This window comes from Crocodylus siamensis, chromosome 11, assembly GCF_052110815.1.
Source record: "Crocodylus siamensis isolate JL-2025a chromosome 11, ASM5211081v1, whole genome shotgun sequence".
Lineage (NCBI taxonomy): Eukaryota > Metazoa > Chordata > Crocodylia > Crocodylidae > Crocodylus > Crocodylus siamensis.
Window position 1 is genome coordinate 40,901,389 of NC_143405.1, and position 25,824 is coordinate 40,927,212.

The 25,824-nt window shown below is 44.6% G+C and overlaps 1 protein-coding gene across 5 annotated transcripts in view; it reads right to left on the reverse strand.

Moving 5' to 3' along the window:
• Nucleotides 1-17,369: 17,369 nt before the first annotated feature.
• CARD19 (caspase recruitment domain family member 19) overlaps nucleotides 17,370-25,824 on the reverse strand; it is an 82,031-nt gene continuing 73,576 nt past the window's right edge. For all 5 annotated transcript variants that reach the window (XM_090022109.1, XM_090022111.1, XM_090022112.1 and 2 more), the window contains one exon: nucleotides 17,370-24,013. In XM_090022109.1, coding sequence (XP_089878235.1) covers nucleotides 23,898-24,013 — 116 coding nt within the window. In that variant the 3' untranslated portion in view covers nucleotides 17,370-23,897. The remainder of the gene's footprint in view (nucleotides 24,014-25,824) is intronic.

Here is a 25,824-nt window from a genome sequence, read left to right on the forward strand (position 1 = left end):
TTCTCTAAAGTTACAGAAGTGTATCTGACCTATATTTAATTCCTGTTAAATTACAGTAGACTTTTTCAAAGCTGTCAAGTGCTCCATTCATCCACACCAATATTTCACAATGTCATGGTCATTGGCAATATTCTCTATACTGTCCCATCATTCCCACGCCACCTTAACCTGCAGGAACATAAAGCAAGGCCATGAGTGCAATGCAGCCTTCCAATACACATTCAGTCCTTGGCAACTCATCCAAGACTACCAGGAAGATGCAGGCACATTCAAAGCAATGATAAAATTTCTACATAACTGTAGCAGGGCACTGAGGTGCCTGCTATTTGGAAAGCTGGAGTAGTGGCTCAGGTGCTGGGCAACCTGAGGGAGTTAAGGACACACACCTGTCTGGTCAGCTGAATGGAAGGGGCAGGGCCTGGCTCAGACATAAATCGTAGGCCAAAGCCCAGAGAGGAGGCAGCCTGTGGTCAAGGAGGAAGGAGCTTAGCCTTGAACGTGTGAAAGGGAAAAGGGGCCTGGATGTGTGAGCAGCTAGTGATGCGGGTGAGAGATGGAACACCTGTGGTGCGGTTCGGAGGCCGTTGTAGCCATGAAGCATAGATTTGTGTTATAGCCGAGGGGCTTGTGTTTCAGTTGTTGTTAAACTGGAGGTTCAGGCGAGGCTATAAGGGGATGGAGGAGGCCTCATAGGGGACCACATTAAAGAGTGGACCCCAGCCCCAGAGAGGGGGCAGCACTGCTGAGAGGCCCAGAGAGAGGGGCAGCAACCGTGAAGCCAAAAAGAGTGCAGCAGAGGGAGTGTGCCTCCCAGACTGCCAGAAAGGACAGTGCAGGGAGGGCATTGACCCAGAGCATCCGTAAGGGCACAGCAGAGGGGCAGGTGTCATCCCCGAGTGCCAAGGCAGAGGCGCAGTATTGGGAGAGGGCTGACCCCGAGTACCCCAGAAGGCAGAACAAGGTTGTGGAGAACCGGAGTGCCAGTGAGGCTCAGGGTGAGCGAGAAGCCCCAGAGAGAGAGAGAGAGGGGCAGCGACCGTTTGAGCACTGTGAGGTGCAGTGTGAGGCGGGACTCCAGAGAGCCGGAGCAGGACGAGACTGTGAAGGGACAGAGCATCAACAGGACGCAGAGCGAGGCAGGGCTGTAGAGCACCCAAGTGCCAGGGAGACCGAGGCAGGTCCGGCACATAGCAGGAAACCGTAGCCAAGGGAACAAAGGGCAATCTCCCTACAATAAATACATAACATCAAAGACGTGGCGGGTGAGATGCTGAGGGTGCTTAGAGAATGCTTGGCACGGTACTAAAGGGGTCCCTAGGGGAGAGAATGGCAACCCTAGGACTCCATCCTGCTACAATAACCGTTCCCATCAACTCCTTACTTTTCCCCATAAGAGAGAATTAAAACCAAACCAAGCTGCATCAGATTCTGAACATGCTAGTGTAGCTTTGATACGTGTTCGCAGTGCAATGGTCACATCTAGCTGATCATAAAAGAGCTCTATTTGAATGTTTCTTCTAGGGACCAAAGACAGTTACCACCATTAAACTAACATCCAAGAGTCAGTGCCACAGGCGGATATCCAAGACACCACATTTCCCTTGGGTTAGAAAAGGAAATAACTACTGTTTTAGACAGACTCATATGACTTGCTGGAAAGTGATAATTTGTTAATAGAAACACTTCAGCTTAGATTACCTTTTTTGAAATGTACATCAGCTACTCTTTTTCCATTTGTTTTTTTTCTCCCTTTTAAAAAAAACAAACTTAAGCAACCCTCCCAGCCTCCTCCCCATTCCCCACCACCCACCCCTGGCCTTCCATCTGCAAAGTTTTGTATTGTTATGATGTCAGAAACATAGGGTTCAAGTGTTTGGAGCATTGAAACATACAGACCAGCACTGGAATGCTGTCAAACTCCAGCCAATGTTTGTGTGTGCAACTAAACACTCAGTTACTGCATTGATCGTAACAGGCATGTTTCATCCTGGCCTTGATCGCAGCAGCTCTCACTGACTTCAATCATTTCCAGAGTTTCAGACCTGTATTGAGCTCATTACCCCGCCCTGGATGTAAACATGTTTATGAATGTTTCCCCACACAAAATAAATTGTCCATAACCTGGTCTCTGGATTAACAGTGCTTGCAGCCAGGATTAAATGTATTGGGACTTTCAGCCATCCATCCATTATCTGATCTTCTTGCTGCCATTTTAACTTCATGCACCACTGGGTACCCAAGAATGCAGGGTAATATATCAAATGGACAAATTCTGCCCTTTGACACGCTAACTTAGAGAGTTACCTACACTCCACTGAGTCTCCACAGAGAGCCAGAGTTGGCCCTGATGTGCTCCTTCATGACTACACCATTTCAGTGTACAGATACAAGAGAGCCACAACATCTGTAAGTTCTGTCGTTTATGGCAGTGTATCATATTACTGGCCAAAGCTGTAACCTGGGAGTGGTGCAAGTCTGGCACTTGCTTATTAGCTAGCAAAGGCATCATCTCCTATGAAACTGAACTGGAAAATATAGCCCTATCATCAGTGGCCTCCTTCAAGTTGTTTGTTACACAGCCTCAGCTGGGAGCATTCCTAAGAATAAAATGCCTGGTAAACAGAGCTGACCCGAGCAGGGTGCTGGGGCCAGGGCAAATCAACCCACTCTGGTCCCACGGGCCCTGGACCTGAAGAAGCTAGAGCAGGTGGGGGTGGGGGTGGGGTAGCAAGTGGCTGGATGCAGAGCCACTGCTCCGCCCCGCTCTGTGGGGTCCCCCAAAGTGGAGGGGCAGGGGCAGTCACCTCAATTCGCTCCCCCCAGGAATGGCCCTGATGGTAAATTATGTGCCACCTTTACCATTTAAAAGGATCCTTGGAAATGATTCATACTGGTATTGTTCTGTTCACAGCATTAACAGACTTACATACCAGAGTGGATTCCTGGTGACCCCCAGATCTGCTTCAGAAGCATTGACTGCTGTAGTGTCACAGTATTAGTCTTCAGATGTTGAAGAGTGGCAATTCTGATGGCACCTACCTTTTAGACCTCTCAGATGCTTTCAGAAATTTGCACTGGAAATCTAGTTCCCACACTAAGACTTTCATATTTTTCAGCAATCTCATTAGAGGTCTTGTTACAGTCCTCATGTGCCTAAAGGTTTTAAAAAAATCTGTCCCCAAGACTTTATGAGTCAGTCTCCTCCTTGGAATATCAGGAGGACTTTAGAAGGCTATTGGGAGGGTGCGACTGGGATTTGCCAAGTGTATTGAACTCTGCAGAAGGAACACATTATGTCCAGAGTCTGGTTTTCTATGGTAGTGTAGATATTTCCACCATGAACCTTGGATTATTACTTGTGCTTGGACATGTCAACTCTGGAACATCCAAGAGTGTAAAAAGGTGGGGCAATACTGTACCTAGCTTCAAGTAATTCAGTCAAGTAATGGCATCTCTTGATCCCTCAAAGTTCAAGAATACTCACTCATCCCAGGGACTCAGCTTGTAGTAGACTTCCCAGTACTACCCAAAAGGAAACACTCTGAGAAGACTAATGGCTAGACCAACTGACTGGTCCCAATGACTCTTCAGGGCTGAAGAGCAAGAACGCTCTATTTCCAACCAACAGTGGCAAAGAGCAATTGACAGGGCGCACACACGTATTCTAAAGATTCAAAGTACCCCATACTCTCAAATCAATCAAAATCCCCTGATGGGGCATTGTCAATCAGCTGTCACTCAAACATTTCTGAAACAAAGTCACATACTTCTTGCTCACCATCCAGTCAATGGTGAGATCACCTCAGGAGGTGAGTGACACACTTTTATGCCAAACAGCCACTCTACTGAGCATGTGCAGATCTGGGTAATTTGGGCATCATCCCACTGACTATGTTAGGACTTACCACTTAGGCTCAATACCTAGTAAAGGATGAAGAGTTCTCACCCTTCCCAAATGTTCTTAGCCTGAGATAATTACGTATGCCCAAACTTATAACTAACAACTCAAACTGGGGGGAATAAAAGAACACCAAAACTTTACTTACTAACACATACCAGAGATATTAGGGTTCATGCACTAGAAAATCCCTGTCTAAATTCCTCTAGGATCACTCACCTTAATGGTGTGTTTCTTACTTAACACTTAAGAGTGAGATTGTACGACTGCCAAGGCTTTGCAGGATGCTCTAAATACCAAGTGTCCTTGGTTACATATTTCTTGGCTCACCTTGGTACGAAACAACTGCAGCATAAACTCCTCGAAGTCTCATAGTTACTCCAGTTACACAGATGATTTTAGCCAAAGAAAACGAGAACAGCATCAGGCATTATTCCAGAGGAGTCAGCTTCTGGCCAGCAGACTTACAATTCAAACACAGTGGAAGACAAAGTAACATGTCCCTTAGAATATTGTCCTTTCTTATCAGTCCTGGCAAGAGGCATCCTTTAGTTTTCATGTATCCAGTACAGTGCTGTTCAGTATGAAGGGCAGGTAAAGGACAGAAAAGTCAATGCAGGAGATGATGGGGGAGTTTCTTTTCCACACACTTCCAGACACTTCATAACTAGCATTGTTTCACAGCTCTATTTGGGTGCTATTTCAAAGACAACACTGAGGGCAGACTATTGAAATAGGAAATGGCACTCGTGTCAGTTCAGTGAACCCCTGCCATAGGCAACATATGAAGGGAGCATGCCGGGGCACATGCCTCCCCAGATTTATATGCCAAAGATGGGGCACAAGGCTGCAGCTGAGCCGAACCAAGCACCAAGAGCAGCTGGGGCAGGGGCACAGAATTGTGCCCCCCCACTGTTAACACTTATGCATGATCAATGGCCTCTGTACTGTTAACATGGGAGCCCCCGGCTGCACTGCTGCTCTTATAGAGAGCAAGAGATCAGGGCTGGCATAGCACTTATTTCTCATAATTTAACTGCCCTGAACAACATGCAGCCTTCTCTCCCAATTTCCCTCCCAGCACTGCTCTCTTTGACCTTGGTAGTGGGATGCTTACCTCTCAGATGCAGCCTCCTCTCCCTCTGATCACTGGCTGCTGTCTCACTGTCAGGGTCTTCCTGTGGTTTGTTTTTCTCCAGATCTTGAGGAGGGGAGCTCCCTTCCCAGGGTAACAAAAAGTCCAGACGAAAGCACAGTGCAAATCTTCTCCTCTCAATGGAGGGGTTGACACTAGGTCCTTTCACCCTCTTAGGACCAAACACCTCCCAACAGTGCCTGCAAAACTTCACCCTTCTCCCCTTTCACTTCATTTCTCCTTCTTGCATTTGCCCCTACAAGGGAAATCAGGCCATGACTTCCAGGTGGAACAGCTGGGAGGCAAATGTAGAAGAGCCTGTGTTTTCCATCTGTCACTGCCTCTGGTCCTGCACCTCTAGCTACTGAAGCAGCCACTTACTTCTGAGTCACAGGTACATCCCCTATCCCCACTCCTTGTATAGAAAAACATCCTACTATGGTTTGCCTACCACGCATAATGGTAGCTGCACTGGCAATATTTGTAAACTCAGCAGCAAATCACTATAGAGATTGCTGATCAGATCAGTGTTAATTACCCCATCATGTCATTAAACACATACACATGAGAGAAAAGCATGCGGCTGAAGGTACGGAGCCAAGGAAAACTGGAAAGCCGGCTGCAAGAAACTACATCAAATGCCCAAGTCTACTAGGCTAGCAGAGTTAAGGCACACCAGCTTCTGTAGCCAACTGTGCACAATTGAGTGATGTGATTAGCATCACCTCTTGCTGTCCTAGATTTCCCAGCCTGAGGCTATGGACAAATGTACTTTTGACTTCCTTAAAAGGAGAGAAAGAGCTGGCACTCAGGAAGACTCATCAGCTGCTACATCTGCAAGAGCCTGTGAACAAATGAACTAAATCATCTGGTCCCAGAATGACCAGATAGCCTTTGGCACAAGACTTGAATTCAGGCCTTTGTTAACTGTAATCAGACACCATGGCTAGGGACAGACATTATACATAAACCAGTTTAAGTGATCAGAAACTTGTTTAAACCTGTAACAGAACATAAGTTCAGTGCACATAAACCAGTTTCAAAATGGCCAAAACTGGTTTAATATAAACCTGGTTGAATATAGTATCAGACTTAACTGATTTGGGTCCAACCAGTTTATGCAACTTCTGTCCCAGACCCCTTCCTGGTTTAAGTTAAACCAGTGTCCTTCAGCATCCCACATACTCTCTGGGCTGTGTTGGACTCTTGACTCCAGAGAGCAGGACTGGCCCCACCCCTCTGCTCTAGCCTGAGCAGGGTGGGCAGGGAGGGAGTTAATTCTTCCCTCTTTTCCCTCCCCCTCCTTCCCCACTGGGGTCTGCCTGTCTACTGGGAGTGAAGCAACCCCCTCCCTGCCATCTTCACCTTAACAGTCATGCTGGGAGGCATCTGGCCATGTCCCATCGCTGGAGCAGCAAGGGGAGGGGAAGGGGTAGCAGCCTTTGTGTTAGAGTGCCCAGGAGGGGGTTTATTTCTCCTTTCCCTGTCCCACCAGCAGGGACCACAGCCATTATAGCATAGCCCTATTAAGAATAAGAGGTTGGAAACAGGGTTAACTCTCCCTCCTCTTCCTCCCCCACCACAGGGGTCAGACGAGGCTTCCTCTTCCCCCACCCTCAGAACCCTTCAGGCCAATGTCGGGGTTTACCAGTTCAATCTTTGACTAACCTACAAAGATTGAATCAATTTAGGCTTGGGCTTTTTGAATGTCTGTCCTTAGCCCCTGACTGCTGTGCCCTGGCCTGAAGCTATGCAATGACTAAATCCACGAATGTGGATTTACATGGGTTTTGATCTCAGTTTCCAAGGACTTCTGACTTTCTGGCCTGGGGGAAAAGAGCCTTCTTGCTTAGTTGAGGAATAGATATATGTAAGACTGTGTAATGAACCTCAAGTTGTTTTCTGGTGTATTTTCTTTTCTTTGGGTCATCTGGGCCATGCACATGTCAGAGAGAGACACAAGCTGACTTTGTTAGCCTTTCATTCACATGCCATTGCATACTTGCCAGCAGTGATAAATAGGAACCAAATGGATCATGGGTCACTGCATGACTGAGAAGTTAGACCTGGGGTAGTAAGTATCAGAAGCAATGTTTATAGGGGCTACACAAGTCAGAAAGGTGTGGTCCACTTGACTTTTGTATCATGGAGTACTGCTTTATGGAGTGCTGTCCAGTTGTGTGTACAGCAAAAGAAAGAACTTAATTATACTTGTAAGTATTTAATCCTACTCATCTGAAGGAGGCACATCACATGGAGTCTAAGGGCAGACATTTGGGGGCATTAAGGGGAGATTAAATTGATTAAAAATGACCCCAATAGCAGGTAAGTTAGGATGGTGAGGGGCTAGCTGGGGGTTGGGAGTGGGGGGGGCAGGTGTGACCTATGGAGGGGCGGGCATGACCTGTGGGTGAGGTAGGGGGAGAAGGTGCAACCTGCGAGGGGTGGGGAGAGCAGGCATGGCCCACGGGTGGAGGGTCCCCCCTAGTGAAACTATACCCCCATCCCTCCCCCACTGGAACGTACTTGCTTGGCCCCAGCAGTGGTGATAGAAGCAGCTGCACTCAGAGCGGTTTGTGGGATGGGGGTTGAGGGGGCTCTCTGGAAGGGAGCAAGGAGCTGGGGGCAAAAAAATAGACCGGTATGGGGAAAGGGAAGAGTGAAAAGAGCAGCCCTGGGGCTGGGGCCAGATTTTCCCAGCCCCATGGCTGCACAGAAGTGGGCAACAGTTTCATGCACCAGTTTGACTTAAATTGAATGAATCTTATACTACATAGATCTAGGTTTATCTTGAACTGGTTCAAAAATTGCAGAACCCAGTTTATGTGTGTGGAACTTCTGTTCTCTTACAGGTTTAGACTGATTGCCAGTCACTAAGGTCTGAAAGTGTAAGGTTGGCACTGGGACAAGCTAAGTTTAAATCAGGTGGCCATTTTGAACCTATTTTAACCTTTCAAATGTCTGTATTTAACCAAAGCTAAGCACTGTAGTACAGTAGTATAGTGCAAATTCTAAAGCAAATCTTTTCCAAATGAAAACAGAATAAAAGCATTGGTACTTGAGCCTTTCTGTTTATAAAATGGCTGCATTAGGTATTGCAGACCCTTTTTTGACTAGTCAAGGGTTTAGTTATGCAAAAAAGGTACTGGTTCAAAATCTGGAAATATGATTCAAGCTATGTAGTGCTACTTACATATTTATTCACTCTGTAGTAAATAATGAATGACAGAGTACAGTATTTTCTTAGAACAAATGCAAAACAAAATGTAGCCACCCCTGACCTGCTGATGTCCAGAAATGATTAAAAAAAAAATTCCCTCCCTGCTGGAGGCAGCGTGCGAAGATCAGAAATATGTTCCTCTTTGAAGCCCTCTGTTTGTTTAGGAGACATGAAAAGACTCAAAGTTTAGTGCTGGATTATTTCATAATGGCAATAGATTAATCAATCAAACCTCTGGTTTCTTCCCCAGGGAACAATAGTGAGAGCATTGCAATAGCATCAGTACTGTATATTTCCAGAGGTGTGTTAAGCACAAAAATCTCGTGTTGCTATCTTGTCTGGCTACAGCAAGTTTCTCAGAAAGACTAAGATTCTGCATCAGAGCCAAGACCATTAAAGAAAAAAGTCCAAGTAACCAAATGTTTGATGGGAAGATTTGTTTCAGGAGACATAAATGAGGGCATTTTGTGTTCCACAGTTACTGTCTATTTACTTCTACATTTCTGCTCATCAGGCAAAAAACAACTGTCAGGAAACATGAATCATCAGGCATGTCATGGAAAGTATCATCCAGCCAAGAAAATTATTATATTTAATCACAGTCCTCTCTCTCTGTCAGAATTTCAATTTCCATGAGCACTGATGTGATGATAATGAAATCAAATTGTATTAAATGCATCAGACAGGGCAGTATAACACAGAAGTGCTTGTATTGTTCAACATTTTGACTGTGTCAATACATAATTTATAAAAGAATAGTTCCATAATGATTCAAAAAATGTGTGTGAAAATCTTAATCAAGTGCAGACTGTGACCTAGCATGTATTAGTAGGGACCTACTTAATTTGTAGTTTCACAGATTTCATGAAAATACACCCAAAAAACCCTTAATAAAAATAAATTGCTGGGTCCCCAGTGGGAGCCAGGGGTCCTTGCTGCCAGGAAGGGAAGGCACCAGCTGGTGGGGCAGCAGACAAGACCCATCATCCCTCCCCCTCTACTGGAGCCTCTCTTCAAGGCATCAATTAAGATGGCAGCCAGCCCCTCCCCGCCAATCAGTGCTGAGGGGTAGGGCCACCATGAACTGCCTGCAAAATGAGCTCTATACACTACAAGTGGGCCATGAAAAACCCCTTGTCTTGCTGCAATTTAGGTAGGTCCCTACTTGTTAGATTTCTTCATATGCTGTCTTTGGAAAAATAGTTAATAAACCAAGACCTAAAGGTCACCAAATGAAACTATGGTGCTCTTTAAATGAAACCTCTGTAATTTGTAACTTTGCTTAATTTGCGTGCACCTCACCATGTTTGGTGTTAAACGTAGTGTGGTAAAAAACACAAAGTCTTCTCTTTGTTGCCAACCAACATTGCCTGTACTAGACTAAACTAGTTTCAAGGCTGTGTTTGATTCAGTACTACAACAAACGGTTCCTGCCTACCAATCTGGTTGCTCTGATTACTCAGTACTAGTCTAGACAAGTTGGTCTCCTGCTTCCTACTGCTCTTTGCTGTGCTGACAGCCACATTCAGAACTCACTATATTCTGGTTTAAAAACAGCATTTTGTGATTCCACTGAATCTAAATGAACTGGTCTGGTGTGAATGAGCTACAAATTTGATCTCAAATTCAAAAGCAGCACTAGCTAAACCTCACTGCCTGAAGAACCAATCCCAGAAACAAAGCTACATTTAAAAATTGCTACAAGCTACAAAGTGATTTGGGTAAATCTGATATCTTTTATTAGACCAACTCAAATAGTTGGAAAAATTCTTCTTCGCAAGCTTTTGGGTATAAATACCCTTTGTCAGGCTGAGGAAGCACCTGCAGTTGGTGTGTGCTGTTCCTGGACGGAATGACTAGTAAAAGAGCCAGAGGCTGGTATGCATGCAAGAAAGGCAGTCGGTGAAGATGTAAATTGAGGAGTCAGTGGGCGAGAGACAGGCTGGCAGGGGGAATGGGGGGAGAAGGAATGTAGCTGGTAAATAGTAGAGATTTCTCCACTATTTACCAGCCACATTTATTCCCCTTCCCCACCCGCAAAGTCTCTCTCTCACCCACTGACTACTCAATTAGTCATTTAGTTTCTTGGTATTTCCAGTTCCCCAGTGTTGCAATGTGGAGTGGACAATCACGGCACAAGCCCCAGAGATGACCCCCAAATAGCAGCTTTCAGGAAGTCTGTGCCACCCCTGCAGCAGCAGCCTGTGTTCAGGGAGCTTGCACCAGGCAGCAGCAGTCCTTGTTTGAGGAAATAAGTGCTCTTCCCTTCCCCCCATCATGCCCAGGAAGCCAACATTTCAAGTTATACCTCTGCAATCCCCATCTGTAAAAAGGGACATCAAAGCACGTCCTATCTCACAGGGGCAAGGGGACAGTGGAGAGGGGGAGTCTGAGGGCAAGTATGTTAAATAACATTAAGGGGCTCAGATGCTTGGTAATGGGAGATACAGAAATAGCTGGAGAGAAGGGAGAGTGGACCCAAGGATGACAGTTCTGTTTTGTGACAACTTCTGAGGTTTGGTTTCCTTTCACATCTCAAAAACAGAATTGTGTCAAAACCTCTGCTAGGGGATGAATGGGGGAGTTTTTTATTTTGTGTGCTCACTCTCGCTCTCAATGCTAAAAAGTCCACCCTGGACCTTGAAACTCTCCCCATGTCTCCATGAAATATTTTGGCTTCAAGGAAATAGCATATACAGTTGAGAACACGTATTTAGTCAAACAGGTTCCCTCTGGCTCTGAGAGATTGTGAGGAGTGAGGCATCTCGCTGCTCATGCCGAAAAAAGCCCACTGATCTCACCCTTCAATTGGAGCTGATGTGTGGAGAAGAAATCCTCTGGTTGTGATGCAGCTGCGTTTGCTTGGGGGCAACTTCACAGTGATGAGAAAAGGTACAGGAAACAGGAGAGCAGAGCAGGCTCTGGTGAAACAATTGAGACACTGGCTTGTGACTGAGCAGCCTGCTCAGAAATTTTGGGAAGGAGGTGAATGTCCCAGGCACTATCATAATGCAAATAACACCAATATGTGAATGTGGGCACCCAATAACAGCTTGAAAAGCCTCTTACAGACGTGGTCAAGCCAGAAGACTTGCACTTTTACCACACAGCATGAAGTTTGGGTAGATGCTTGCAGGGTCAGCCAGGAAATGTCTCTACTTGACTCGTTCGTCCATCCTTTCTGTGTATAGACTTGCACACACATGTGCACAGACATTCGATACAAAAGTTTGGTCTTTTATAACTCCCATTGCTTTCAGTGAGAGTTAGGTGCCTATATTATATATACCTTTGAGGTTATGGACTTTAGCCCTTCTCTGCCTTAGTTTCCTCATCTGTGAAGTGGGGTTCATCCTTCCTACTCTCTTCTAGAGGAACACTGCAACAACCAAACTAAAACAACACACCAGGACACATTTAAATTCACCAGACAGAGCTAGACTATCACTACAGCTGGGGATATAAGGGTCTAAAGACTTCATGTTCTTTGTACCTATGTCCTTTTCAAGGTGGTTTTTATTCTACCAACAGAAATTGTCCGAGAGGATCTAAACTAGCAACAGCCTTTTATAGCGAGGCAGGGCAAAAAACAGACTATTTTAAAAGGTGCTACAGGGATTTAGATGCTCATTGTTCATTATTTTCAGTGAATGTTGTGTGTTGAAATCCCCCAGGTAGTTTTGGAAGTCTCAGCTGCTTTTCTTTCTCTGTCTCTTCAGGACAGAAGCACAACCAGCCTGTCTGGAGCGATTAGTGGAGAAGAAGAATAAAGAGGCCTAGATACGCTCAAGTCCCTTTTCTACGTCTGCCACTAGGTATTATCCTGAAGCAGCATGTGCAGAGCCCCTCACATGGATCTTCTTTCATCAACAGTGAGAAGTGAACCATTTAACAGATCTCCTCTCCTGTGAAAGGGAAAGGTACAACAGGTAGAGAGGGAGAACTTAAGATCTTTGCCCAGAGCAGCAGAACAAGTGTGTACAAAACATCCACACGATGGCGCTGATTATCTTTGAAAGCAAACCAGCCACAACACCCAGCGGACAATGGTTACCAAAGCCTACGGCCGTATTAAAAAAGCTCTTGTAAAAAGTGGAGCAAGAATGTGTGCTCTGCGGCATGGTTATCACAGTGTGACCTCTCTGAGCCTCTCTCCAGGCAACCCCAAATCTGAATGTGCTGTCACAGAGATTCAGGGACATGGTTTCTAATTACCTCCAACTTCTCTTTACAACCAAGCACTTACAAACCCATTTGTAACCACTGGGGCCCTCACTTCCTCCCCTTCAGAGCCAGCCAAGACAAATCCCACACCCACACTCCTCCTTGCTCGGAGGAAGAAAGGATTTCTTTTCTGGACTGAGCAGAAAGTTCTGTCCGACCCCCTCTCCCCCCAGTCTCAAACAAGTTCAGAAATGTTGCTGTTGCCTCATCTCTCTCAGTGCCAATATGTATCCCTAAATGATATCCCTCTATTCATGGCAAGGTTGTATTATCAGTGAATTTCTATACAGTCAGTTATCTCCTTTGAGTAGAGGCTCTTGCTCTGAAATGTAACTACTAAATTAATTTCCAACCATAGTATTTGAAGCTCTGAGACCTAGGGATCAAATTTGCTATAGTGAAACCTAAGGAAACACAGATAGTCAAATAACAGGCTCAGCAGAGACTGCCAGGTATCATACCAGTCATTCATCCCACCATGGGGTGCAGTGTGGAAATTATTTATTCATGGCTTTTGGCTGCTGTGTATAACACGCTCCTCCTCTGAGCACACCCGACTTCCGTTAGCAATAGGTATCACCCAAAGGGCAGGGTGATCCTGAAAGGTTAGAACGAGCTTTGCTAGACACAACATTATTAAAGATATAGCAAATGTGAAATACAAGGAGGCGCTTTTTGCTCAAACCGTTTGCAGTGTTCACATTCCAAAACAGACTGGGTGAGTCAGGCTTCATCTGCAAGAAGCCGCGTTTTCAGAGAGTGAAAACGAATATTTCACACACGGCAAGGCCAGCTCCACAGCTGATGCCTGCCCATGGGGCATTGAGGTCAAGGGAACTACAGTGACTGACTTCAGCTGAGGAAGTAGCACAGGGAGGGGAGTGCGGGCAGCTACTGCTTCCTTCTGTGCGTGGCGCTGGCTCACAATTTGCCGGTTACAATGCTGCCAAGTTAAAAATAAAAGACCAGCCTACAGTGATGTAGCCCCCTCAAGCACTGGTCACAGAGATGAAGACCTTTCTTGTGACAAGGATTATGGGAAAACTCAAGGGTAGAAATACTGTAGCTCTGTGTTATGTAAAGTTGTTTTCTACCCTGCATTTTATTTTGTCCCGTTTCTTTTACATCATCTCTTTCTCTCACACCCAGTTCTACTCACTCCAGATGCCATTATTATTTCCACCCCTCACCCCTACCCCCAAATCAAAGCTTTGGTCAGAGACTCATGAATCATAGGCTGCAACTGTCTTGTCAGATGTTTTAAGCATCAGTGCCATCACTACTGCTGCCTTGTTGCGCCTGGTGGTACTGATGACTTCTGCAAACAAATGAAGCTGGCTGAGATTTTGCCTTCCAGGGCTGGGGCTGCTTTATTAAGCTTTGCCTCCAAGCTGCAATTCTATGTTGTCTCATACCAAAATCCTTGAACATCTTGGTGACCTTCATCAGGAAATAGCTCAGTGCTACTCCCTCCCTGTCACTAGGTATAAGCAGTGATTCCTCTGCTAGGTACAGAATCTAACTGGACACTCTCTCTCTAGTTAAGCATTTGTTTGGAAACTCTATCCTGCAACATGGACCCATCCCACAAAGTGAACAATATATACTGGCATGTAAAAGGGAGAGTCCCTAGTTCTAGTATGGCAGGTGGAGAAGTCTCAGGGGAGGGCAGAGGATGTGTGAGAAGTTGGACTACAGATGAGAACTCCTATTTAGTTGCTTTTAATACATCACAGGCAACTGCTTAGACACTATGGTGATGAGTATGGTGTAAAAACCAAATGTTAAAATAAGAAACATAACAGAGGAAAGCTTCTCTGCTACACTGAACACTTAGCAAGTTAATAATAAATAGTTGTGTGAATATTTTGCATGTTTATAATAACTTTCATCCAAACATACCCAAATAAGTTTCACATTCCTCCCCATCAGGAAGACAATGCCATCTCCATGTCAAACTGAGGGAAACTAAGGCACAGTGGGTTTGGGGTTATTGTTGTCTGCATGGCATAATCCAGTGCTGTTCAGATATCCGAGCTAGCTCACATCTCAGAAGCAGTTACAGTAGTGTGACACCTTCTCTGGGCTAATTAGTTCTGCTGAGAAATGGGTTATAATAGCTAGAGGAGAGTGATGCAATAGTGCAGTTATACTGTTTCTGGTACCTGAGCTGCCTTGTTCAGAGCCAGTTCCACAACTACACACAGCACTAGACTGCATTGTGTAGTACATGCTACAGGATTTAAGAAGACCATGCAAATTGGATGCCTTTGAATAAAATCCCTGCCTGATTTATCCAAGTAAAGATGGAGAGTTAGTAGCAGCAATGACAATGAAGCCTAGACTTTGGATCCTCACCTCCTGCTCTATCCTTTAGAGCCCCATTTTGCCACATAGGTTAGTTGCCTTGAAAAGCTTGGTCCTCGATACACTTTTCCATTAATTCCAGAATGTCCCACCTCAGCAAGCTAAGACCTGTCCGGGGGTTAAACAGATGATTTAATAGAAGTCTTGTTCTTTTGGGAACTACCTGAGAAACTGGTGTTCACTATTATATGCAGCCAGCAGGTGGCAATTAGAGGTAGGTAATGCAAGGCACTGAGAGCAGTTAGTCTATCAAGGCTGGATTAAGGCATTGATAGACCCTTGGGGGTATAGACACACCATAGTTTGGGGCACACATGACTCTTGTCTTACAGTAACAAGTGGGTCCCATCCATTCAGAGAGGCTAGAGCCTTCTTTTCTTTTCCCACTGGTAACAACAGGGATAGTTTCATAGTTTCTAGGGTTGGAAGGGACCTGAGTAGATCATCTAGTCCAACCCCCTGCCATGGCAGGAAAGAATACTGGGGTCAAATGACCCCAGCAAGGTGTTCATCTAACCTCTTAAAAACCCCCAGGGTAGGAGCCTGCACCACTTCTCTTGGAAGCTGGTTCCAGACCCTAGCCGCCCTGACTGTGAAGTAGCGCCTCCGGATATCTAACCTAAACCTACCCTCTGCCAGCTTGTGACCGTTATTCCTGGTCACTCCTGGTGGTGCTTGGGGAAACAGTGACTTCCCCAATGCCTGCTGGTCCCCCCTGACTAGTTTATAACAGGCCACAAGATCCCCCCTCAGCCAGGATGTCCTGCCTCTTCAGGGATAGAGTTCAGGGTGTGTGTACCTGGTTGGGGGGGGTGGGCTCACTGCACTCTTCTCCTGCTACACTGAGAGATCTTTGTTACTTGACTCACTCAAGACACTAGACCAGACTTTTTATGGTTAAGATCAGTTTTTGGAAGTAAAGGGCACCCCAGGATCTACCGCATCCACCTGGTGGCCAGATGAACATGGTGTTGGACCCCGTCTTGGCCAGGTCTGGAAGTCTCCGTGGTCTAAGGGCACAGCCCAGTGGAGGCCCCAGGGGCCCGTGTCCCCGCCACCTGTGCTCTGGGAGGAGGCTGCTGCGGGCTATCCACTGCACCTGGAGCACAGGTGAGGAGGGCACGGGCCCCCGAGGCCTCTACTGGGTTGTGCCCAGCGGCAAGAGCGCCCCCCCCCCCCCCCCCCCACTAGATTGCAGAGACTTCCAGACCTGGCTGGGACAGGATCCAATGCCACATTTGTCTAGCTGCCATGGCACAGAAGTGGGATCAGGCCCCAGCATGGCTGGGTCTGGGGTCTCTGCAGTCCAGGAGCATGTCTGTGTGGGGGGAGTAAGGCTCCTGCCGCTGGGCGCAGCCTGGCAGAGGCCCCTGGGGTCTATTCCCCTGCCCCACCTGTGCTCTGGGTGCAGCGGGCAGCTCGCAGCAGCAGCCGCCATGTCCTAAGCATGGATGGGGGGGCACAGGCCCCTGCAGCCTCCTTCGGGCTGTGCCTAGGGGCCCTGAACCATGGACCACACACTCCTGGACCACAGAAACTTCCAGACCCGGCTGGACTGGGGCCTGACACCACATTCATCTGGCCACCAGGTGGGCATGCCTCAGTACAGCCGTGGCACAGAAGTGGGATTGGGCCCTGGCCCAGCCACATCTGGGAAGATCTGGTTGTCCAGGTGGGGACTCCCACCACTGGGTGCAGTCTGGCGGAGGCCCCAGGGGCCCATGCCCCCCCTACCTATACTTGGGATGAGGCGGCTGCTGTTGCGGGCTACCCGCTGCACTCAGAGCACAGATGGGGAAGGGGAATGGACCCCCGGGGACTCTGCCAGGCTGCACCCAGCAGTGGGATCCCTCCCCCATGAGTCCCTGGATGACCATATCTTCCCAGACCCAGCTGGGCTGAGGCTGCCCCCATGCCGCATCTGCACGTGGCCAGCTTCCAGCAGGGCTCAAAGCACAGCAGCAGCCACCTCTGTCCCCAGAGAGATGGGGGAAGCACCCCCCCATGTCCCTGCAGCCTCCCACCACACAGCTGGGCTGGGTGCCCACTTATCTTTCTGTGCTCCTGGCTGGGGTGCATGGCCAATTGCTCACTGTGGGGGCCTTGAACTGGCTCCCATCCCTTCCCTCCCCCACAGATTGACTTGCTGGGGCTGAGAGAGGGTGGGGGTGGGATGGATGTGCACATGAGTGCATGTCCAGCTCTCTCCCAGCCCAGGATTGACCAAAAGAGACTCTGGGATTGACGGGCTGGTGACCACTGCACAACCCTTACCAGCCCACTGGAGATGTGATAGTTCCTCTCTCAGAGCAAAAAGGCTTGGACAGGATCATACTGCACTGGAGGTTGCTTGGAACTTGTGCCCTTTTATCATGGCCAAATCAAACCTTGAGAGTACTGTGTCAAGAAAATGAAGGAGCTTTTCAGATGTGATCATTTAAGTGTTGTGTTACTATAAGTCTAGGCAAAGAGTCACTCCACAAACACACTCAGAGTCAGCATAAAAATGATCAAATATACAAAGCTAGTGTTTAACAAAAATACACCTATATTTGAACGAGGATTTCAAGTTTAATTTATGATTTTGAATTGGTTAACAAGAAAAATGTACATTTATTTTAAATTAAAATGAAGAAGTTAAAAATCCTGTTATAATTAGCTGTCAGAGACAAAACACTCAAATTGTGCAGTGGCAACTGCAGTAGAGCCCCTGTCAGCAACAGCCACCAGGAGGCAACATCAGACATAGTTCAGCACTTCTGAAATTCCATATAAAGTGTTTAACACATGAAGAACATTTTCCTCCCAGTACACAGATTCAGTCTAGCTTCTTGACATTTAACTTAAATTAACATCTTTGTTGAACTGTCTGATAACTTTCCTTTTGCTCACTTTATACAGTACGAATGTTATGTAAGAAAACATGCACAATGGCACTTGACTATAACTGTTGAACCCATGAAGAATACCAAATAGCTTGTATTTTGTAATGTAACAGTAGTAGTTCGAAAAGTTACAAAGTCTACATTTTTTTAGAACAATTACTATGTATACAACCTACCAATGAAAACAGATCCAAGATTGCAACAGCTCTTCTTAAGGTATTTTAGAATTTGTTTTTATTGTAAATGAAACACCAAGAAAGTGGAGTCTTATGTACATATAATACTACAAACATGACATGAACGCTGAGATTTTCAAAGCTGCTAAGTCTCGGTGAAAGTAATGGGAGTTGAATTTCAAAACCTAGAGTGCTCTGAAAACCCAGCCAAAACAACCCCGCATGTCCCTGAGTGAATTTCTACTTTAATACAGTTCTTGCTTACAGATAGGTTGCACTTTGCTGAAGTACTTCAAATGGTGCAAAGTTATCCCTTAAATGGAGTTGTGCAAATCCAGTGTGCAACCTGCCATTTTGCTTCTCAATTCTTGTGGATGCAGATGGTCCATTTTGCCTATTATTTAACTATGATACAGGATCATACAGGACTGCTATAGTGTGCCTACTTACTTCAGTTTAGAGATTTACAACACAGGCCATTTCCGTTGACTCTAGAGAAGTTTGACATTGTGAGACTAAGGCGATTTGAGGCAGTTCAGTTTTAATCTAAATCAACTGGCCTGTTCACAAATGAACTAAAGAAGGAAGAGTTTGTTGCTGGCTAGTGTCAGAATTCATTTGGCTTGGATTATCTATAATCCACTGGCAAAATCTGCCTCCCTTTCCTATGCACATGCACAACTCTTAAAGCAGCTGAAAAGGTGCAGCTTAGTGGAGACAAGAAGCAGGAAAGCTGTGCACAATGCACAGATCTGCAGGCTGTACCAATGGGCTCTGCAAAGCCTCCAGAACGTTATACGAGGGAGCAGAGACTTTGAGGAGATGCGAAGTAACAGTAATGCTGGCCAATGACCTCGTATCCCACAATGCCATGGCAACCTGATGATGGCAACCTGATGTTAGGGTGACAGGGAAGGGGGGGGGGGCAGAAGACCCTCTCTAAAGCAGCTCTTAGAATGGGTGAGGAGATGATGAAGATATGGCCAACCTATGTTCAATCATCAGCAGACACACAGGAGCAATTTCCACACACGTATTAACTCTACCTGGCTTATTAAGTATGATCTCCACCTTGCAAATGCTTAACTGCAAATAACTGCTACTGCTCACACGACCCTTGGGGATCAGGCCTACACATCATGATAGTTTGGACAATACATTTCAAGTGGTCTATTTTGGACTTGCAGTGGGGAGTGGGGTTCTGGACAGATGACAAGAGTAATCCAGAAAGTCTGCCCAAGCACAGTTAAGGTATACCCAGTTTCTGTGGCCAAGTGCACAAAAGGGAGTGATAATGTTTAGCATTACATCTAGCTGCCTTGGACTCCCTAGCCAGGCACCCATTCACACCTGGGTTAACCAGGGGCAGCCTTCAGCTGCTATGCAGTACATGGCACAAACCCCTGGAGCCAGAGCAAAATACCTTAATCACTCTGTCATCATGCCACCTTAGCCCAAGCCATAGCTTTATTTCATGATAAATGGTAACATTCAGCTGGAAAAAAACACCGAACAATTTAGGCTATCCAAAGAACCGACCTATCTGCCTCCTACAGACACTGGACATGGAGGGGAAAACTATACATGCCATATATACCTCCCATGCGAAGAGGTGTGAAAAAGCCTGGAATCCCTTCCTGAATGAACCTTCAGGAATCCCTCCTGGGATGATCACATACAGACTTGGACCCTTCTGTTCTAAAATGAGAGAACTACAAGAGTCTATTATTGCCATACACCTTTTCTCAAACTCTAATTAAGAGACTTCAGAAGAGCCAGGGGGGAAGGAGAGGGAGGAGGGAAGAGGGGACCAAAAAAACTTCTAATTGTGCAACACATTGTACAAAAATGATACACTGAGTGTGTACAAATACACAGGCACATTTAGATCTGTCTCACTGCTTTTCTTATCAGTGCAAGCTACCAACAGTGAACTGATAGTTTTCTCCTATGTGCTGTCATGGTCCTTTAAGTAACCAAGCTGGGTCAAAAACAAGCATGCCCTGTAAACAGAATCATGAGGAAGGTTTTACCGTCCATTTGGAAATTTGCAGCCGAATCCTGCTCTCAGCTGATCTAGTTCTCATTCCAGCCTTTCTCCCTACTAATCTAGTGATAATTTTCCACATGACATTTTATTCTTCAAAGGCATCCTCATGCTGGAAGAGCTCAGAACCCCAGCCGGTACTAAGGGGTCCTGTCATATATGGTTCCAAAGGATCATCACAATCATTTGCCTTAAGGCGCCTGCAGGACCACATTCTGCCATTTTCCATTATATTAGCTTTGCTTCCTGGAGAGCCATTGATCTCAATGGGAGTGCCAGCAGGGTGAGTTACTCTTCAGTGGATAAGTGAAGTAGAATTTGATCTTCAAAGTATGTATCGCACTGGTGATTCCTGCAGGATTTCAACAAGAGCCCACAAAAAGTAACAGTCTGTTATAACAGGAACAAAGAGATGGAGAATCTAAACACAGGGAAGCTGCTTAAAAGTAACAGGACCTCTGTGTCTGCACTAAAATGAGAGGTGACTGACTGAGAGTACCCTGTTTTGAATACTACAGGGAGCACTCTAAACACTGTTACAGTTGCCTCTATAAGATTACCTGGGGTATTAGGGTGAAAGATAAATGAAAGATGATGGGGCAGAAGAAGGGGAAAAATTCCAACCTACAGCGCTGGGGCTGGACGAACAATGCTCTTATTTCATTTGCACAGAATCTTCATGAGTTCCCATCTTATGAGATGCTGATCTCTATTGAATAGGTTTACTATGTCTCCTGGCCCAATCTTGACTTCGCTGTCCATGAGAAGCTCCTCTATTCTGTAATAATGCTACACTACAGAAGCCAGTAAGGGTATGTTTACATTGCAGTTACAGTGATGCAGCCATTGCGTCTGTAAACATATGAATTAGCCCTAGTTAGCAGGGTACTGCTATCAGGGTAGCTGCAGTAGCACAGAGCTCTTTGTGGGCTGCAAAATCTGCCTGAGACTTTGGGTAAACCAAAGCACTAAGGCCTATAGTGCTGCAACTAGATGTACTGTAAGTTTGAGAGGTTTATTCTCAATAGTGTTCACAGGGCTGGCTTCTACTTCCATTCATTGCAACTGCAAAACTCCCATTGACTTCAGTAAGGAGAGATGGAATGGGGGCCCCTTTTGGCCCTATTTCAGCCCTTCTTTACCCAGTCACATACTCCAGCAGGTATGTTGTTAGTATAAAAAGAAGCAGTCTGTTATTTAGATACTTGGCCCTAAATTACAATCTCCTTTTCCCTTCCAGGTATGCTTTGGCTGCTGGTTAAATCTGTCTTGGAAGGAAACAAGACATTCATAGACACAGACAAACTAGACAGATAGAAGTAATCTTGGAATACAGTGGGTTATTTTCTTTGGAGTGTTACATCATTTTTAGTGTGTAAAAGTACATGGCAATTTAAAGCTGGTAAATACTTTTTCAGTGTGACTGTTTGCTTCTATGATCAAATGAGGCATAGATTGAGGTCAACATTTCATGTGTGTCCATTATCTCCATCCTGCAAAGCTCCAAGACCGGCAAAAAGTTACAGATTTTCTGAGATAAAGCTTTGTGACACATACTTAAACATGTCAGTATCCTCAACAATGGCAAAGGGAATATTCACAAGCTTAAAGTTAGGTATAGGCTCCCCCTTTAATGGGGCCATCTTTCCACTATGGGGCAAAAGTCCCATGAATGTTGATTATTGTATGTGACAGAATGAATATCCTAAGTTGCTGGGTTTGGTTGGGTGCTTTTCTGCTCCTCCTTTGTTCTGGGTCTAGTTTATAGATTTAGGTGATTATAGCTTAGAATCCAGTGAACTCAAAGACGGAAAACAGATATTCTCAAGGACTCTAACAACTGCTGTAGGTGAGCCTGTTAAGGCAACAAGCAACTGTATAAACAGAACAAAGAGTAGACCAGAGAATCACGGAAGAGGATGGCAGTAGCCAACAGGTACTATCTGGAACCTGGCTAGTCAAAACCCTAATGCTGCAGCCCCTGGGATGCATTCTAGTTGTTCAAAGGGATTTTTTTTCAGTGTCAGAATAATGGGATTGGGAAAAAAACTGTGCTATAAATGTGGAGAACCAGAAGATGATCAAAGGTCCTGCACTAAGTTGCAGTTCTCCTAGTAATTGTTAACCACTGTGAGCTGGTGATTTCACATGCAAGGGCTTGATTATGCAGCTAAACGTTATTATACCTGTGTAGTTAAATTGTTACAACTCCCCGGTAGTTACACGTAGTCCAGAATGAGAGAGGTGGGCCTTTTATTTGCTTGTCTGCTCAGCTTAAACCCATTCCAATGCAACATGAACTGAACAAAGAAGCCACTCCAGAGTAAGTATCCATATGACTGGGTATACCAGTATAACATATTACAGTTTGAAATATGTTTGCGAAGTGACCGTATGACAGGTCCATATGACGGGTTATACCAGCGTAACATCTGCAGTATCAGTTAATATTCTTACGTAGATGAGCCTTGCAGTATTTGTCAGTGAGGCTTCATTTTGCCCCAGGAGTCAGCTTAAAGTCACTTTAAGCTTGTGAATATTCCCTTTGCCATTGTTGAGGATACTGACATGTTTAAGTATGTGTCACAAAGCTTTATCTCAGAAAATCTGAGCTACTCTAGTCACAGAGTAGCTCATGAAAGACAGGAAGAGAACACCTTACCAAGCATCTCAGTTTTTTTTACCTATAAGCAGATCATGAGAGAACACCTTCATTATAGATGCCAGTATTTGTAGCCAGGTTCAGGAACAGTAACACCTCTAATTAGAATGAGGAAACCCACTTAGAAGAGAAAGAGAAGGACTTTCCTGAGAGCTCAACGGTAGAAGTCTGGGCCACAAAATTAAAAATCCCCAAGCACCTCATTTCCAGTTCTGAGTCCCTGTATTTCCCACATGTCTTAATGCTATATGTGTTTATGAACACAGGAAAGTCTTTTTGCAGGTTCTCAGAAGAAAACCCACAGAAGAAAAGCACAATGTATGATCAAATTACATTATAAAGAAAGTTGAGATGCAAGTTAAAATGCATCTTTTTGGCCATAAACAAAAGCACGTTGTGCAGCTTTGATGACTGTTTCTAAAGTTCCTGCCAAATATGTTGGGCTATTATAGTTTCCTGGCAACGCAAAACTGATAACTTCAATGAAAATGAAAAAACAATGCAAATCTTAAAAATCTACTTCATATTCTGGCTAGTTCTGTCATCCTGATCGCAAAGAAAATCAAACAGCCATGGGCTGAAATCTACATTAGCTCAATACATGCTAACAAAGATGAACAGTGTCCAGAACCTGAACATGGCCAAGCTAAGCTGAGGCATAAAAGAAGGAAGTCAAAAAATACTGCAAGGAACCAGCAACTGGTGAGCCCTGTATGGATTAATGCCCATTTGAACACATGCAGTACAAAGAATACAGACAGAAGAGACAACCCTGAAATAAAGGATCCAGTCCATTTCTTACTAAAGCTTTGGGTTGACTTGCTTAAGTGTCACCCTTACATTAACTATTAAAAAAGACAGAATTATATATCCTTTAAACTGTCCCGTTCCTCTACTCCAGTATAAAACACAAGGTACACAAAGATGGCTTAAGTTCTGTCATCAGTCATTGCTTAAGATAACATGTCAAGGTTTGTATTAAAAACATTATCCAAATGATAAATATTTTAAAATAAGCATTTACAAAAATAAATGGTCCATTCCTTTAAGAAAGGAGATATATACACCTATATATGTGTGTGTGTGTATATAATATATATATATATATATATATATATATAGCTAAGCTTTAGAATGAACCTTGAGGCAGCATATTTACTGCTAAAGTGAGTTAATCAACTCTTTGGTATAAGAATATAGTGTGAGTGTGTGTGCGCGCGCGTGCTTTGCGAGTTTTCTTTTGGCAGGTATACTTTACAGACAACTGAAGAAACAACTTTTCTTCATTTGTTCCTTGATGTGTCTTCCAGGTACAACATACAAATATTTCTAACATGTCTTCCTATGATAATAGGAGAAAATCCCAATATTTTCCGGGCTCCTCCTACAACTTTTGTACCTAAAACAAAAACAAAAGGTAGAGAAAAAAGAAAAGTGAGTTGACTGGTAAGTCCAGTTGTAGTCAACTGCACTTACGTTTGCAAACCTTCTATACAAAAATGCCTTTTGTAAATTAACTGAAATTACAGTGTAATACTCATGTCAAAAAAGGCCAACTGTAATCCTTCCATGCAGACAGAGGGGAACAGCAGGTAGAAAGAACAGCCCCTTCCTGGCATTGTTCATTAATGAGGCTAGGTTATGAAGCACAATAAGTTAACAATGATAATGCAATGATCAAGGTCCACTGACAACATAGGAGAGATCATCACATTTGCTTCTCAGGAAGTGGGGTGCTGCAGGAGGCAATCAGTGTTAGTCTACAGGAATAAGCAGTGTTACAAACACCCAAATTTCCTATAAAGAAAAAGATTAATACCCTCATAAAATTAAATTACAAAATAATTTACCAACACATTTATGGCCCAAACAACATCTCCACTAGGAGAAGCAATTAAGGCTGGAACACTCTAAGGCAGGATTCACAAGCCCTGTATTAGCCCTTTCATGCCACCTGAGTAGCTTGAAGGGCCACAATCCACCCTCAGATCCCCAGCAGAGAATATCTAGTGTAGACATCAGTGTCACTGCCAAATATTGTGCCACTACTCCCTACCAATATAAAGGACAGAAAGGGGCTATGGTAGAACTCAATTTTGTACCCTACTGTCACAGGACCTATTAAGATGGCTTTTGATAATGTTGAAGCTTAACTTTAGAAGAAGGGAACTGTTACCAGCTCCCAAATGTTCCCTGTTCCTCCCATACTGATATGGAGAAAAATTCAGGGCCAGGTGAGACTCTGTCTCTCACTGTTTTTGCAGTTAAACTGCGAAAAGCAAGAGGCACTCAGATAACATGTTGGGGGACTCAATTAGGTTACAAACCAACAGATATTTAATTAATATTAATTTAATCAGTAATAGCTATTTAATAGTAATTGATATGTAGTTGATTTCCATAACAATCTATCAATATTTATAGCTGATTCTCTCTCTCAAATATTGATGTACTGTATCCACTTCATTACACTGCAAGGATAAAAGGTTATATCAACTATTAAATAAGAGCCTTGTTCTTCAACCCCTAATCTATAGACATATGAATGGAAAAACAAACTTTGTGGCACAAACCCCATGCCAGATGTGCACGAAGAAGCAGGACTTATAGTGGGCTGCACTAAAATGGAAGCTTTTGAAAGTATAAAAAGTAACATTTAATTCATTTCAGAGTACATTTGGAGCTACCAAAGCAAAATGGAACCACTCTTAAGCCTTTTTTAAAAAAATCAGGTCAATTCAATATGGCACAGGTTAACTTGTTACATGTATCCATGACTTTACTGGTGTTCCCCTGAAGCCAGTGGAGTACTCATGTTAGCAGTAAAGCCTTTTTCCCATAATAGGCAGGCTTACTGGTGACTACAGTTTGCATATTTACAGGACTCTCAATACCAAGTACAGCCAGGTAAAATTTGTTTCACTAATGTTAGATTTGTTGGAAAAGGTTTTTGGAGGGATGGAAACTGAAACTATTTGCAAATTCAGATGAAATTCAGTACTGTTTCATCTGAGAAAATGGGGGAAAGAATGGAAAATGTTGTTGGTAATTTTTAAATGATATTTTTATTTCAAAAATGCCAAAATGCTCTGTTTTGACATGATCAGAATGAAAGTTTTTATTTGGAAAATGGCATTATTTCCTTAGAAGCTTACCCAAATTAAAAGAAGAAGGGTAAAAGGTTCATACGCATTCAAAAGATTTAATTTT